General features: G+C 28.0%; 3 protein-coding genes across 10 annotated transcripts; 2 read left to right on the top strand and 1 right to left on the bottom strand.

Moving 5' to 3' along the window:
• Positions 1-288: 288 nt before the first annotated feature.
• Positions 289-10,785, bottom strand: ZnT77C (Zinc transporter 77C). 6 transcript variants are annotated; one of them, XM_085655759.1, is made up of 10 exons: positions 7,948-8,257; positions 7,301-7,644; positions 6,675-6,912; positions 4,085-4,277; positions 2,836-2,958; positions 2,083-2,381; positions 1,671-1,912; positions 1,161-1,339; positions 1,003-1,089; positions 289-921 (listed from the first exon to the last, which is right to left on the bottom strand). In XM_085655759.1, exons 4-10 carry the CDS (start codon positions 4,271-4,273, stop codon positions 520-522), a joined length of 1,521 nt encoding a protein of 506 aa, XP_085511885.1. In that variant the 5' UTR covers positions 4,274-4,277; positions 6,675-6,912; positions 7,301-7,644; positions 7,948-8,257; the 3' UTR covers positions 289-519. The 6 variants fall into 6 exon arrangements, with proteins under 6 accessions (XP_085511885.1, XP_085511886.1, XP_035733767.1 ...); XM_085655760.1 differs by having other exon boundaries at positions 6,675-6,734; XM_085655758.1 differs by lacking the exon at positions 6,675-6,912 and having other exon boundaries at positions 290-921.
• LOC118446817 (polyprenal reductase-like) lies at positions 9,098-15,477 on the top strand. 2 transcript variants are annotated; one of them, XM_035877919.2, is made up of 6 exons: positions 9,098-9,240; positions 13,897-14,213; positions 14,279-14,427; positions 14,524-14,712; positions 14,784-15,076; positions 15,185-15,477. In XM_035877919.2, exons 2-6 carry the CDS (start codon positions 14,032-14,034, stop codon positions 15,275-15,277), a joined length of 906 nt encoding a protein of 301 aa, XP_035733812.2. In that variant the 5' UTR covers positions 9,098-9,240; positions 13,897-14,031; the 3' UTR covers positions 15,278-15,477. The 2 variants fall into 2 exon arrangements, with proteins under 2 accessions (XP_035733812.2, XP_085511889.1); XM_085655763.1 differs by lacking the exon at positions 9,098-9,240 and adding an exon at positions 11,584-11,713.
• On the top strand, positions 9,099-13,625 carry LOC118446792 (TNF receptor-associated factor 6). 2 transcript variants are annotated; one of them, XM_085655761.1, is made up of 6 exons: positions 9,099-9,240; positions 11,853-11,912; positions 12,048-12,178; positions 12,252-12,558; positions 12,632-12,780; positions 12,847-13,625. In XM_085655761.1, the coding sequence occupies exons 1-6, from the start codon at positions 9,238-9,240 to the stop codon at positions 13,445-13,447; spliced, it is 1,251 nt and encodes a 416-aa protein (XP_085511887.1). In that variant the 5' UTR covers positions 9,099-9,237; the 3' UTR covers positions 13,448-13,625. The 2 variants fall into 2 exon arrangements, with proteins under 2 accessions (XP_085511887.1, XP_035733770.2); XM_035877877.2 differs by lacking the exon at positions 9,099-9,240 and adding an exon at positions 11,571-11,713 and having other exon boundaries at positions 12,847-13,624.
• Positions 15,478-15,537: the final 60 nt, after the last annotated feature.

The raw sequence follows: 15,537 nt of genomic DNA, 5'->3' as shown, positions 1-15,537 counted from the left end.
ATAAATAATTCCACTTCATGTTTCTAATTTAACATTTTCAAAGTAAAAATCTTTAGATCTTTATAAAAAAAAGTTTGACTTTTTAACAAACATTTATTTCAATTTACAATTTGTCAAGCTACAATAAGTCTTGTAGTCGAATTTCCTTACTTGAATTAGTCAAAAATAAAGAAAAAACAATTAACATAAATTCGTACGTTAGGATTGTAAGTGAAAAATGAATCGTTTGTACTATATTTATAAAATATTCCTATCTCTAATACTAACTATAAACTATAACAATATAAACTATAAAAATCCGACGTAAATTAATTTTCGTTCTGTCTCCAACTATTTTGTTTCTTCTTTTTTTATTTTTACGTTTGAATCGATAGAAAATCGATAGGATTTTTTTATCTATGCACAATTAAAAATACTTAATACTAAAATACAGTCTTATCGTTGGAAGATTCTTCCAAAAAAAAAGGAAAAAAAATAATGCAAGCAAAGTAACAATTCTCGACTGAGAAAAGGATAAACTTACGGTACGGTATCGTGACTCGAGTCATTAGCAACATGTTTTTCATCATTAACGACCACGCTTACCGAATAGGAACTTTTGTCGTCAACATTATCTTTTTTGCTTTGTACTTGTTCATCATTTGATTGGCATGGCTCACTATTGTTTAGTTCACTCGTCGTAGGAGATGCCAATTTTGGGCTCTCGTCGTCGTGTATCACAAATTTTTTTAAATCTATCATCGGTGAAGCAGGTATGATCTCCTTTTTCTCAAACTTCTTATTGATCACGTGTACGTGTTTCAATGACTCTTCGGAAGATGATTTTTGTCCAAGTTTTTCTCTTGTACAACACTGCGACAAACTACACAGTTCACCGTGACAACGAATCAAACAATCAGTTTTATCCGTTGTCGGCTTCATCTAAAGAAAAGAAAATAATATAGAAAAAATTTTATTTAAATTTATCCATAAACACGATGTGAGGGAGATGATATGTCAAACCTTATGAAATTCTGGTTGTATAGTGACTTGCGTTATACCCATTTCGATAAAAAATGCTGTTATTTGATCAATAATACTGGCATAAACCTATTAACAATGACGAGAATAGCTTTGAAAGAATTGTTTTTATCATCAAGAATATCATATCATTTACATACCATAGGATCTAAAAATATTATGTGCACTGTTAATATAATCTTTTGCGATGTTAATTGCCAGACATGAAAGTCATGAACATTGACAATGCCTGGAAAAGCTTCGAGTAGTTCTTTTTTCAGAGAATCGATGTTAATATGATTTGGAATGGTTTGTAGTAGTATCAAACCAGATTCCTTCACTAAAAAATTTCACAGCTTCCATTAGTGATACATACCTCAAGTTAGTTTATATATATAAATATACCTAAATGTAGCAAGAAAATTTAATGTTTTACAATACAAAATAAAAATTGTGTATATATATATTTATCTATCACAAATGTTAAAACGATTGATCAAATATTGTTTTATATATCTCATTGCTATCGCAATATATATACTACATACGTATATATTGACACATAAATAGAACAAAAAAGAAGAATAAATCGACAGCATATTTTCTAAAGTATAACTATCGGAGACGGCATAGTTATCTTATCGCATAATCAATAACTAAAATATACTTACTATACGGATAGCTCAGAACTAAGAGTGATATCGATGAAATAATGGCAAAAACGGGATCTAAATATTTGGCTACGTCTGAATCAGTGAAGTACACTAATATCGATACAAGCATGACAAAAATGCAACCGAGAACGTCACGGCATATCCTTCGAAATCCTTGACTCCTTGGGACAACTAAAGAACTTCTAGTTTGTGCTGCTAATCGTTGTTCGCCTTCCGTTTCTGGTTGTGATTTTATATTCCTAATTATAAAATAAAGAATATCTTGTTAAAATGTTATATGTTGATTAACATATTATAGTATATTATGATATATAAACACTTACTTTTATGACAAAATATAAAAAATAAAATTGTTAATGTGTTAATTGGAACGATATTTCTGTATATCTGCTCTTACGAAGATATTTACCTTCTAAATATGACGTCCCCATTATTGGTGACATGCAACAATATTCCCTGATTAAATGTAAATCCACCAATGAGAATGTAACAAAAAATGTTGAGAAAAATACCAGCTACCCCGATGCAGAGTACAGCCATCGGATGATGCATCTCATCGAGATGATCTATATGGACCAACGTTTGTAACGCCTCGACTACGAGAGAGAAACAGAAGGAAGCTAAGAGAATGCAACAAATTAGCATTGTTAGGATATCGATCCTAGCCCATCCAAAACTATTCTTCATTCTCCTGTCCGATCGTGATTGCTATAAAAATATACAACAAAATTTTTTTCAAATTTCCTACTTACTATTTAATCTATAATAATAATAATAATAATAATAATAATTAATATATTATATATATTATTATATTAATATTATATATAATATATAATATATATTATATATATATATTATATATATAATATATATTATATATTATAACATATATAATATATATTATAATATATATTATATATATATATTTTATATATATATTAGATATTATATATATAATATATATTAAAATATATATAATATATATAAAATATATATATATTATATATATATTTTTTATATATATATTATATATTATATATATATAATATATATTATATATTATAACATATATAATATATATTATAATATATATTATATATATATTATATATTATATATATATATATATACATATAACAGAAAAATACAGTTCTAATCACCTTTGTCTTCGTCGACAAAGAAGTATTCGAACCATGTTCCTGGCCGTCCAAACAAATCACTGAATCCCCAAAAGAACTGCTCGTACTATTGTAAACACTTCTGTAACTTTCACGAGGAGCATACTGTAAAATAATAAAATAAATAATAATCATTCGATAGACCTTCATTTCTGTTGGATAATTTTTCTCATAAAATTCATATTGTTGAAAAACTGTCAAAAATGTAAATTATTTTTTATGAATATCTAATAAAAAAGAAAAATAAATAAATAGAACAATTTATTATGCTGACATTTATGGTCTTGATAATTAATATCATGAAAGGGTTACAACGTTTTATCAGGATGCATACGACACAAGTCAAAGATAACATTCTTGAATCCTATCAGGAGCAACGTTGTAAAAACAGGAAACATCCTTTCTGAGTTTATCCTTGACAGCTCTTTTAAAATGAATCTAATCTAATAAACATAACTCTAATAAGATCATTAGATATTTTACAATATTCTTTTTTCATTTCTCTTTTTTAAATAAATTTTTATTTAACTATAATTATAAAGAGATTTTATTCAAAATGGGGTATATATATTATATATTTAACAAGTAGAAAACGATCATTCAATTGCAGAACAATCAAGTGAAAGCGAAATAATAGAAATGACATGAATATTGAAAGTGTCTTTTATCCTAATGCTAACGTAATCGCACCAGTGAGTACGAGTTTAATATTTGTACATGCATGAACGAGTGGATAAACAATATAGTATATGCTTTTACTATTAAGACATAATTCATTTCGATACTACTGTATATCAAATTGTAAATAATGTCTTATAATACATAAATTATAAAAAGGCGTAAAATATTCTAACTTCAAGATAAATCGATCGTCGTTCAAATCTAATTGTTATCGAATGAAATTAATCAATTCAACGTGTCAAAAATATAATTAAAATCGATAAATAACATAATTATCAATCATGATTAACGATCGAACACTTGGTTGATAAAAAGTTCCGTCCTACGATATAAGTGAATTAATTAAATAATAAAATTATATACAATTTATACAAATTGTAATTATATATAATTAATTAGAAATTCCAATCGATAGAAATTGATTAGATCAACTTTTTAATTACCTAAAGAAATGATTTTCCTCAATGAAAAGAATCGAAGGAAAAAAACAAAAAAAAGTAAAATGAAAATAGAATAAATAGTAAAGATTATAGATTATTAATGAACTTACCTTGATCGAAACGAGACAGCCGAGGGTTGCAATGATGTTACAAAGCATATGATAGGCGTTGAGAAGTAACGTTAACGAGTGTGTAACATGACTTGCTACCATCTCAATGATAAAGAATGCCACAGTGAAGAATACCACCAAGTACAGCTGTACAGGCTGTAGCTTTCTGAACCACTCTTTCACTGGCATGACCCTGCAGCAAAATCACACGGTGAACGCTTCTAGTCTTACTCTTCATTTCTCTCTCTCTCTCACTCTCTCTCTCTCTCCCTCTCTCTCTCTTTCTCTATCTATCTATCTATCTATCTATCTATCTATCTACCTCTATCTCTTTCACTCTCTCTCTTACTTCTTTTTCTTTCTGACCGTACAAATAGTGGAAGAACGATGTGTAGCAAATGAGTGTAATTCATTGCACCGAGAATTACCGTTGACCGACCGATTCAAGGCAATGTTCGATCTGTTTTTCAAACCTTTAATCGTTGATCTTCTTTTGACCTAACAACGTTCCCCGTAATAATTTGGTTTTTTTATTTTTATAATTTTTAAATATATATATATATATATATCGATAGAAAAGAAAAAAAAAGAATCGAACCTAAGTAAGACGTGATAATATTATAAAACCTTTACTTAAATAATTCAATAATAAAATGGATTGAGAAGATATTGTGAAGGTGCTTCTAGAAGTGAAAATGAATGATCATTTTTGTTTTCTATTTTCAAAGATTTTTTTCAGAAATTTCGATACTACGAAAATCTTATCGTTAATATAATAAAATTTTATATAAACTGTATTGTTATTTCGTGTAACATCCGCTGCCATGTTATTAGTAAAATATCTCTTTGAAGTAAAAACGAGGGATTATTAACGAAAGGGAGATTACATTCTCGTTATTTATTCCGAGTTATCGTCAATGACACAATAATATGAGTATTTCATCGATACGTTCGCTTTTAAAATGAAATATATACACATACATATATTTATATGTATATATATAGCTAATCGTTCTAATATCGAATAAATTTATCATATATAAAAATAAAAATCAGAATTATGAAAAAAAAAGTTTCTAAAAAAGATCGAATTCAATTTAACAATCATCACTTATTTTCATTTTCATTTCAGGATCTAACGAATCATTGTTCACAATATTAAACAAACATTTTGCATATTAAAAAACAGAAGATATTAATTCTGAAAATAAAAATATTATAAAAGAAATCAAATTGAATCATACAAAGATCACCATTTCCATTTTCATTTGACTAAGGTATCATTTTTTATATTATCAGGTACTTGAACTTTAAGCTGTTTAATCTCTATTTTCGTTCTAGGCGAGCATCGTGCATCTCAATAAAAAAAAAATATTAAATCGATAAGACAAATTCTTTCATAATAATCAAATGTTCTACTTTCCATTCAGAATAACGAATAAAAGACCTCGTACATATACACAATTAACACAGAATGGACCCAATATATTACGTTTCGCAGAATGATTTGGTAATTACGTATCTAATTCCGAGATCTACCCACGTCATATATAATGATTGTAATCTTCTATGAAATAATGGACGTTCGTCGATATACTGTTTCATTAAAATAAACCACGTGTTCCCGCCGATACGATTTTCAAAGTTATCATTTAATGAACAACACAATATTCATATATTTATGTACGTATATATGTATTTTTATGTTTTCCAAATAGTCGTTCGATTAATAAAATATGAAGTAAATTAATTAGAGTACATGTTTAATCCTTATCTAGATCAAAAGAAACGAACGATATCGAACAACTCGATGATTTTGTATATTTATTTCTCATTTTTTGTATTACACTTACTATGTCGACTATTTTTAAAATTCTTCAAAGAAAAATAAATATATCCCGTGCACGAAAACGAATGAACTTATGCGAATTTCACATCAATGATCAATACAAGAGGGAGGAAGGAACAACATCGACTGACGTTACCCTTTAATCGGCTCAACGCTTTTTATTATCGAAGCAGCTGGCTCTCTCCTCGTCTATCCCTCTCTCTTTCTCTCTCTTTCTCTCTCTTTTCTCTCTCCCTCTCTTTCTATCTTTTTCTCTCTCTCTCTCTCTCTCTCTCTCTCTTTCTCTTTCTCTTTCTCTTTCTCACACATGCAAGCGTTTGTCTTCATAGATCCCACTTTATAAAGAAAAGAAAAGCGAATAACGAAGAGGACAAGAGTCCGCTATACTAGACTTCAAAGAAAGCGAATGACAATCGTAAGGAATCTGTGTTATTCTTCTGTGTTTTCCTCCTTGAAAGGACGTTTGTCCTCCTTGTTTGCCTCCTCACCCAATAACTCCTTCTTTTCGTCTCTTTGTCTTTTTCTTTTCTTTGCAAGTAGATAAAGAAACTACCATCTGTATTATTTTCAAATATATATATATAGATGTTGACATATAGATTTTGAAAAAAATTGTATTATTTGAGTAAAGAAATAAAATCTTATCGAGTTTACACTTTAAAAATTGATTTTTAATATTACTCATGATCTATCGAAGTATATATAGTACTTTAGATTTTTTTTTCCAACAAAAATTTATACCTGAGTCAAAAACCGGTCGAGGAATGACTTCGTTAATAATCACAACTCTTTCTATCTGATCTGTCAACAAAGTTTTCATAGAATGATTCATTGTTCGTTCTCATTCAAAGTTTCCAAAGAAATACGACATTTATCGTAGGCGTAAAGTATACATGTATGTACATATATACGTATGCTCATAAATCCATTCAAATCGGTCGAATTATTTGTTTTCTCTTATTTTCTTGCGACGTACGATCTTTAATAGAAAAGATTCAAATATGTTGGCAAAATTGTGTGTATGTGAAAAAGTTAGATGCTTGTTAAAACATTAAAAATGCGCCACGTTATTTTGTTTAATTAATTATTAGAAATTATATACAAAAAATTATGTAATATCGTATTCTCGTTTACTTATTTGCTAAATTTTTAAATCTCTAAGATCAACCTATAGTTTCTTTTTCACATTTCGCACAAAAGAAGAAAGTTGGTTTAACTTTTTCTTATTCTTTTCCATTATTTTATAATATTCAGCATAAAATAATTGAACATTATAGTTAATTGTATAATTGATATTAAATGGAATTTATACGATTTAATTTAATCTCTCGATGTAAACAGAACGTGTAAAGGTACAACATGCTCACGACAAATAAAAATGTTCTTCCGAAAATCCATATTGGTCCAGTTTGAAGAATTTTTATAAGCTGATCTCTGATGAAAATTCCTCTCGTAGGTATACATGAGAGCACTGTGACGTTCCTTTTACTGACAGTCGTTCATAGTCAATCTAAATTGAGCGTGTTAGCTTCACGAGCAAAGTCAGAGGTGGATCCAACAAGAGAGTTAGTTGCGAACATCCGGTCACGGTAATAGCCTTTGAACTACAAATCGTCCGCTCCTTCCGATCATTGCCATCGTTCTCTTTCTCCTCCCTCTATATCTCTCTCTCTTTCTCTCTCTCTCTCTCTCTCTCTCTCTCTCTCTCTGTCTATTCACAATTTCAACGATTTCAAAAAACATTTGAATTTCATTTCATCGTAGAAATTAACGTTTGTAATCTTTGTTTCTAAACGAAAATTTTTCAAATGAAAAAAAAATGATTTATCTATCAATAAGGAAACCAATTTTTTTACTACAAAAAAAAAGAAAATCTGTTTTAATTCCTTTTCTTCTGTAATCCTTTAGACATAAATATAAGTCAGAGCAAATAACTCTGTCTTTTGAAAATTAGTTCGATATAAGAGACAATTTTTAACTTCTCGTCAGAACGATTTTACAGAATGTTACTCACGTGCTTTGAAAACGTCGCTATTCTTTCTGTTCACAATACTCAGCACTCATGAGAAAAAATAACTGAAAACTCGCGTGTACAACGTGTACGTCGTTCTTTAAGCAATTTTTCCAACGACTTTCTCTCTCAAGGCACAGCTTAGTGTATCTTCTTTTTTTCTTATCGATGGAAGAGGAAGAACATAATAATCAAAATTGAAGAACCGAGCTTTCTATTAGAGCAATAAGAAATTTTTTCATGACACGATAAAAAGGTAATGTTTCTGCTTTGACGGATTCCGAACGTCTGCTTCTTATTGTACACGTATACTGTTAAACCAACTAATCTCAAACAACTTTACTATTATCTTCTTTGATATCAAACCAAATTGCTTCTTTTTTCTTTAGACTAATCTTAGACTGATTGTGAGTCTAACAACAATAAGTTCTAGATAATAAAGTAAATCTAAGTACAATGTTCAGAGTTTGAATCGACGTTGGATAGTTCCAAACTTAACTCATTATGAATAAGTAGATGTTACACGTAGATGTTTATATATACACACGTATGTTTGTGTATATATAAATTATATAAAACGTATAAAACATGATTGTTTAAAAATCGCTAACCTGATGACTTTTATAAGTTATAACGAACTTGTCATGATGAAGACAAAAAGACCTTGATAATAAACGGCAATTAAATAAAATAAATTGTTTAAAGTAAATATGTGTACACCTATCGAAAAATTAACATATGTATACATTGTAACAGATGTTCAACGATTATAACATGGAGGGAGCACCATGATAATGGACAAATCATTTAATATCAGGGAAGATAATAGTGATTCTTCCAAATCTTTTATCAAGTAATACTTCACTGAATAGTGATTTTAATAAAGACTTATTAACTAGGAATCGGGAGCTAACGTAAAAAAATATAGCCTAGATATTCTTCCTACAAACGGGACTTCTTAACAAGAAATTAAATCAAAGAGAAAGTGCGAGCAACAACCTAGTCGACGTGCATGTCAGAAGAGTTGGCATGGATAACGGATGACGGGATCCTGATCAGTTGAGCCGTGTGCATCCAAGCTTCTAAATCCGTCGTACATGGTTAGAAGACGAGCAAGGTCACGGCATTAACAGCGAGGATAAATAACCAAAATTGTTGTGGCATTTCTTACTGTTCTAGTGATTTCAAAATTAAGATTTAATCGTAATTAATTTATTGAGAGTGCAAATTGTGTGAATAAATTGTGAAACCAACGAGATTGTAGAAGAAGACAATATATAATACTGCTGGAAAATGGTATGTTGCTAAAGATTTTCTAAATTATTCGTTTGTAAAATTGGTAGATCACAATTCTGCGTTTTCACGGGTTTAAACAACGTCCATGAAAAATTTTAATTAATTGATAATCGAAAGAACAGATGTAAGCTTAATTATTGGTGCGTGTGTATGCATTTTTTATCATTCAGATATTTAATAAATTTAATTAAATTTTCTTGATTAAAAATTCATCCTACATAATATATAAAGTGTAATATATTTCACATTTCACGTTACATTTCACCAATCCTAAACTATTATCAATTCCACATCTTAATTTATTTTACGTAACTGAGCTTCATGTACAATTCAACTCGATTTTTACGTCTGTCGCATAATTTATTTGTTCATGTAACAATCAATTCTTCACGATGATAAAGCAAAAAATGGAGAATATATTATTACCAATATCATTATCTTATTATTATTATTATTATTATTATTATTATCTTACTATTATTATTATTATCATAACGTCGTGGATCATTGAACTATATATTCGAAGAAAATTGTAATTACGACTCTTTAAAAGAACACTTCAAAGGAACCTTACTTGTTAATCATGAAATTATACGATCGAATTCTCGTTAAAAAATGATTATAATTCTTTTTTATCATAAATCATATAATGCTTAGCCAAATTATTATCAAGGTAATCTCTATCTTATAAAAAACGTTGAAAGTAAATGCATGAGCGTGTACAATTATTTACGGAATTAGAAGAAAAAGAACCTCAACGCCATTCACCTGATTCCGATCAAAACATCGCTCTCGCACCTTTCTTCAATTTCTCTTTTCTGGAAATTTCGTGGTACAGATTCGCATGCTAGTCACTTTAGAAGAAATACCTAGATGAATCAATAAAGAAAGATATGAAATAAATATAAACATTTTTTGTTATTCGAAATCTTTTGTCCCAAAAAAATTTCGATACTTTTATTCGTGGTATACAAAGAAAAGAAAAAAACCATCAATTTCTCTACTAAAAAAAAAAAAAAAAACGATTTCTCCAACGTTAACAAAAACAATAAAGTCAAATCGGTCGTTCATATTCTTATTCATAAATAATACAAACTGTTACCAAATTCAAAGATTCACAGAAACATTTTCTTACCTCAAAAGATTCAATTGGCCATCAGAGAATCGATAAAAAGGGGCCAGATCCATGTGCACTTCCCAAATATGCACTTCTTTTGACATTGAAACGATTTTTCCGGTGTCTTCAGGTGTCATCCTTTTTATCGTTTCCTGCCTATTCTTTTTACGACAAATGTTGATATCGCATTGATCATACAAAACACACGATCATCTTGTTATATGAGATATTAAATATATACACGCATATCCCGAGTATTACCCTCCTTTCTAGCAACTATTATTTCCGTCATTAGGATCGCAGAGAGAAACGAAAGACACGCACGTCGTCTCTTGCGTCGCGTTTATATCGGAAACTAATGAAACGAATGTTTGCGGATATTGCATGATCGAGATCTGAGTAACTGATTTTACTTTAAACATAATTTCAAATTTCGCGGTTTTTATTTCTTTTATATACGTGTCACCTGGATTGCTCTTCGTTGATATTTAATGAAAAATTTATTGGTTAAAAAATGTAGCTATTTCGCGAATTTGACTTGTTGTTAGAATGTTATTGAACTATTAGATCTTATAATTAAATGCAACTTCAACGTCTTTTTTTTTTTTTTTTCTTTTTTTTTAAGGGTATTCTGTGTTACCGATGGTTCGTTGGAAACAGATCATAGCGCCAATACAAATCAGAAAATTAAAATTTAAAATATTAATGGATTATATATATATTATGCGATTATAATGATTATGCGATTATAACGATTATATGATTATAATGATTATACGATATATAACGAATAAATTTTCCGAATAAAAATTTCCGAATAAATACAGATAATTAGCTCAATAGTACTTGCGCTGCATTACAATTCAGGATAAAACGTTACATCTCAAGTAATATTGATTACTCTAATCTCATCAATAAAATTAATAAATGCTTAAAAAAATATACTTTCTGTATTTTATTGAAAATGAAAATAAATATTTATAAAGATACAACCTAACTACATTTATCTCTGCCGATAACTTAGTTTCCTGTACAGAAAAGTTTTCTTAGGAATATTGATAATTCTTGAAATGCAACAGGAGATTATATGTCTTCTTTGAATATTCGTTGAATATATATAAACATATATGCATTGTACATGAATTGCATTGTAATGTGAATTAAGAAAATCAAATCATTCAAGAATGATCATTTATTTTTCTAATTTTCTTTGTGTGATCTCTTTACAAATAATCGAACAATAAGGTCTTTGTATTTAACAACGTGACTTTCATTAAAATGAAAACATATATATATATGTATATATAATGATATATATTTAACTCCCGCAATATTGGAATTCTTCCTGGAAAATCAGTAAGTATTTACATTTTAAATAAAACAGTCATCATATATGAAGATTGAATCATCGTCTAACGTGAAACGTCATCTTTTAAAAGGGATATATTTTGAACGATTTATACATCTTTTTTTTATATCATGGCCTTTTTTATAGATAATGGCCACATCAGAGAAAATTAATGAACCTATTAAGGTGGCAGAAGAAAGTGGAATTGTACGTAATTAATATTTAACCATTTTACGTTTTTTTAAATGGTTATGTACAGAAATTAATAGACTGCTGAATTTTAATATTGCGTTAATATAATTATTAACTTATTTTCATTCATGGTGCGCGTGTTTTATCCAGTGTGGTGATGGTATAAAAGAATACTTGGAACCCCGATTTGAGTGTCCTATTTGTTTAACTTGGCTACGTGATCCAGTTCTAACATCTTGTGGTCATAAGTTTTGTTCACGATGCATTTACACTTGGTTACAGTAAGTTTTATAACAAATAATTATTTCAATAATATATGACAATACTAATATCTAATTATATATTTTTTATTAGAAGAGAAGGTGCATGCTGTCCAGTAGACAGTCAACCTCTAAAATCTGAAAGTGATCTTTTCAGAGATCTTTATACCAGCAGAGAGATATCTCAGCAACGAACTACATGTGCATATCGTCAATTTGGCTGTTTGATGGAATTATCACCAGTAGATATGGAGACACATATCAATCAATGTACATACAAAAATTTGTCTACCTCAGTAGGGACTCAATGTCCCTTTAAAGATGTTGGTTGTATGGAAATATTTTGTTCTGAAGAATCTTCACATATTCATTTGGAAAAAAATATCAATTCACATTTAACTGTTAGTAAAGTAATGTGTAACATATTGCTATATTAATTTATATTTATTATATATATGTTTACTTATTTAACAGATGATACTAAATGCACTTCCACGCTTATCTATAAACCAAAGCAATGTTAGTGCCATATCCGCAGAATCTAAGTTATGGGATCCACCACCCAAAAACGGAACATCAGTTTCAGATAAAGAACCACCACCAGATTGGCAGCAGTTATTAAAGTAAATAAAAAAATATATACAATTCCGTTATGTGTTTAGAAAATATTCAACAAAATGTTTTTTTAGGAGTTTGTATGAAAGGATAGTGGTATTAGAACAACAAAATCGAGAACTTTCTATTATTGTCTCCAATCAAAAAAATCAACTTACAGCTTTACAAACATCAATACGTTTTACAGAAGAGGAAATGTTATTACGTAATTGTAATGGTGTTTATATCTGGAAATTAAATTCTTTCCAAGAAAAGCTTACTTCCATGATAAATGATCCTTTAAAGATGTATTATAGTCCTGGATTTTACACTGGACCTAATGGTTACAAAATTTGTGCCAGAATAAATATATCCTCAAAGGATCCCGAATTTTTGTCAATACTTTTACATATTATGAAATCTGAAAATGACGATGCATTAGATTGGCCCTTCAATGGTGTTATGTATTTCATTTTGATACATCCACATAACACAGAAAAAGATATAAGAGAGAAAACTTGTTCCAGACCAGATCTTGAAGCTTTCAGAAAGCCAATCTGTGAATTAAATAAACGTAGTTTTGGCTACGTTGAATTTGTGCGCATACGGGATATACCTGATTTTTTACGAAAAGATACTTTAACATTTCGAATCGAAGTTCGAGCATACGATAAATTTAAGTTACCATTAGTATAAAATCATTTATTATACTCATTAGTAACTATATCAAACTTTGTGAATAATTATAAAGTACAGATCTTTTATATATTATTAACCTGTTAAGATATTTTTTATCGATTTTATATAAAAAAAAAAACCCAAAAGAATCCGTCCAATTTTTGTACAAGATTGTTGAATTAACAACATATATTATAGTAATAATAATGTAACATGATAAAATGTTTGTTTTTTATAATATAAGAATAATGGTCATTAAATACGACCCTTCGTTTTTCATAGCATAAATGTGATAATCATTATTAAAGTGAACTCATAAAGACAAATAAATCGAATTATTTTAAAAACATGCATGTATATATTTAACTTTCCAATATATATTTAACTTTCCATTTTACTTTCCAATTAATGTTTTGATATTTGATCATTAACAAAATTATTGTATTTTTATTGTTGTATTGTTATAGCTACCTGGATATTTCACATATGGGAAATATTAAATAATTTGTCTTCTACCGACCCATTTCCCATAAAAAAAAATATTTTCTAAGTACTCGAATTTTGTATAATCGTTCGTAACGGAAAGATTATCTTCAAGAATAATGGATGTAAATTTTATACGTTATTTATTTATATTTAATTCTTGCTTTTTGGCCATTGTTGGATTTATTATTATTATTGCTGAACCTTACTTACCTGTTTTAATTACACGTACATTTCACTATGGTAAACATGAAATTAAAATTCATCAATCAATAGTTGCAAAAGCCGAGCTACCAAAAAGGTTAGTTACTGAATTTGATTAATTACTTTTATAAATAATTTTTTCTCTATTATATTCAATTTTAGGTGGTTTAAACATTTCTATCTCTTTGCAACACCAGTTTTTACTTGTTCTCTTATCCTATTTTTCTATACATATTTTATGAACGGTACAATTCCTGAAATAATATATTGGTTATTAGATATATCACTTGGCAAATCTAGAAAAGCATTAAGTAAAGTATATTTGAATAAATGCACCATTTTTATTGCTATATTATATTATTTTATTTGTTTGTTATAATTGATGTATTATATATTTTGATTTTTAGTATCACCAGAATGTGGATTTTTAACCATAACACTTCTTACTATTCATTGTTGGAAAAGATTATACGAAACACATTATGTTACTGTTTTCTCTGATAAAAAAATTAATATCTCTCATTACATAGCTGGATATACACATTACATAGGAACAATATTAAGCATTATGGGTGAATCACATGGTTTCGTTCGAAGTAAGGTATTCTTCTGTAAAACGTAAATAATATATACTAATTGTTCTTTATTAAAACAAATCTCCTTACAGATTTCAAAGAACTAATTTATTGGCATAAATTAACGCTCTTACAAATAGTTTGTGCTATCATATTTTTATTATCTTCGTTGGTGCAATTACAAACTAATTCTATTTTAGCCGGTTTAAGAAAATCTAACAATAAAGTTGTCTTTAATGGTTATAAAATAGCACATGATGGTTTATTTAAATATTTGTCTGCACCGTTGGAATTTACAGAAATATTAATTTATTTAATGTTATCTGTTATTCTTTGGCAAAGTAATACATTTCATTACATTACACTTTGGGTTGTAATAAATCAAGTAAGTACATATAAAAATTTATATATATATATATATATATATATATATATATATATATATATATATATATGTGAGTAAGCAATTTTTAATAGAAATTAACTTTTATAGATAAATTGTGCTGTAATGACTCACAAATGGTATAAAAAAACTTTCCAAAATTATCCAAAGGAACGTAAAATTTTGATTCCATATTTATTCTAGATATAATTATTATTACTTCCTATTTCTAATATTCATAATATATTTATTAACTTAGAAATTTTGCAAAATAAAGAAATTTATTATTTTCATTTTACTAGACTCATGTAAACACACATATACGTCTTGATTATTGTTTCATTCCACAATTATATGATTTTTAAAATAACATTGAATAATAAATATTTATTTAACTAATAATTTACAATGAATTATTTTCTGTTTATACTATTTTTTCATGTAATAATAAATAAAATCAAAAA

This window comes from Vespa mandarinia, chromosome 3, assembly GCF_050613455.1.
Source record: "Vespa mandarinia isolate Hongniang chromosome 3, ASM5061345v1, whole genome shotgun sequence".
NCBI lineage: Eukaryota > Metazoa > Arthropoda > Insecta > Hymenoptera > Vespidae > Vespa > Vespa mandarinia.
This window is presented reverse-complemented; position numbering and strand designations above follow the sequence as displayed.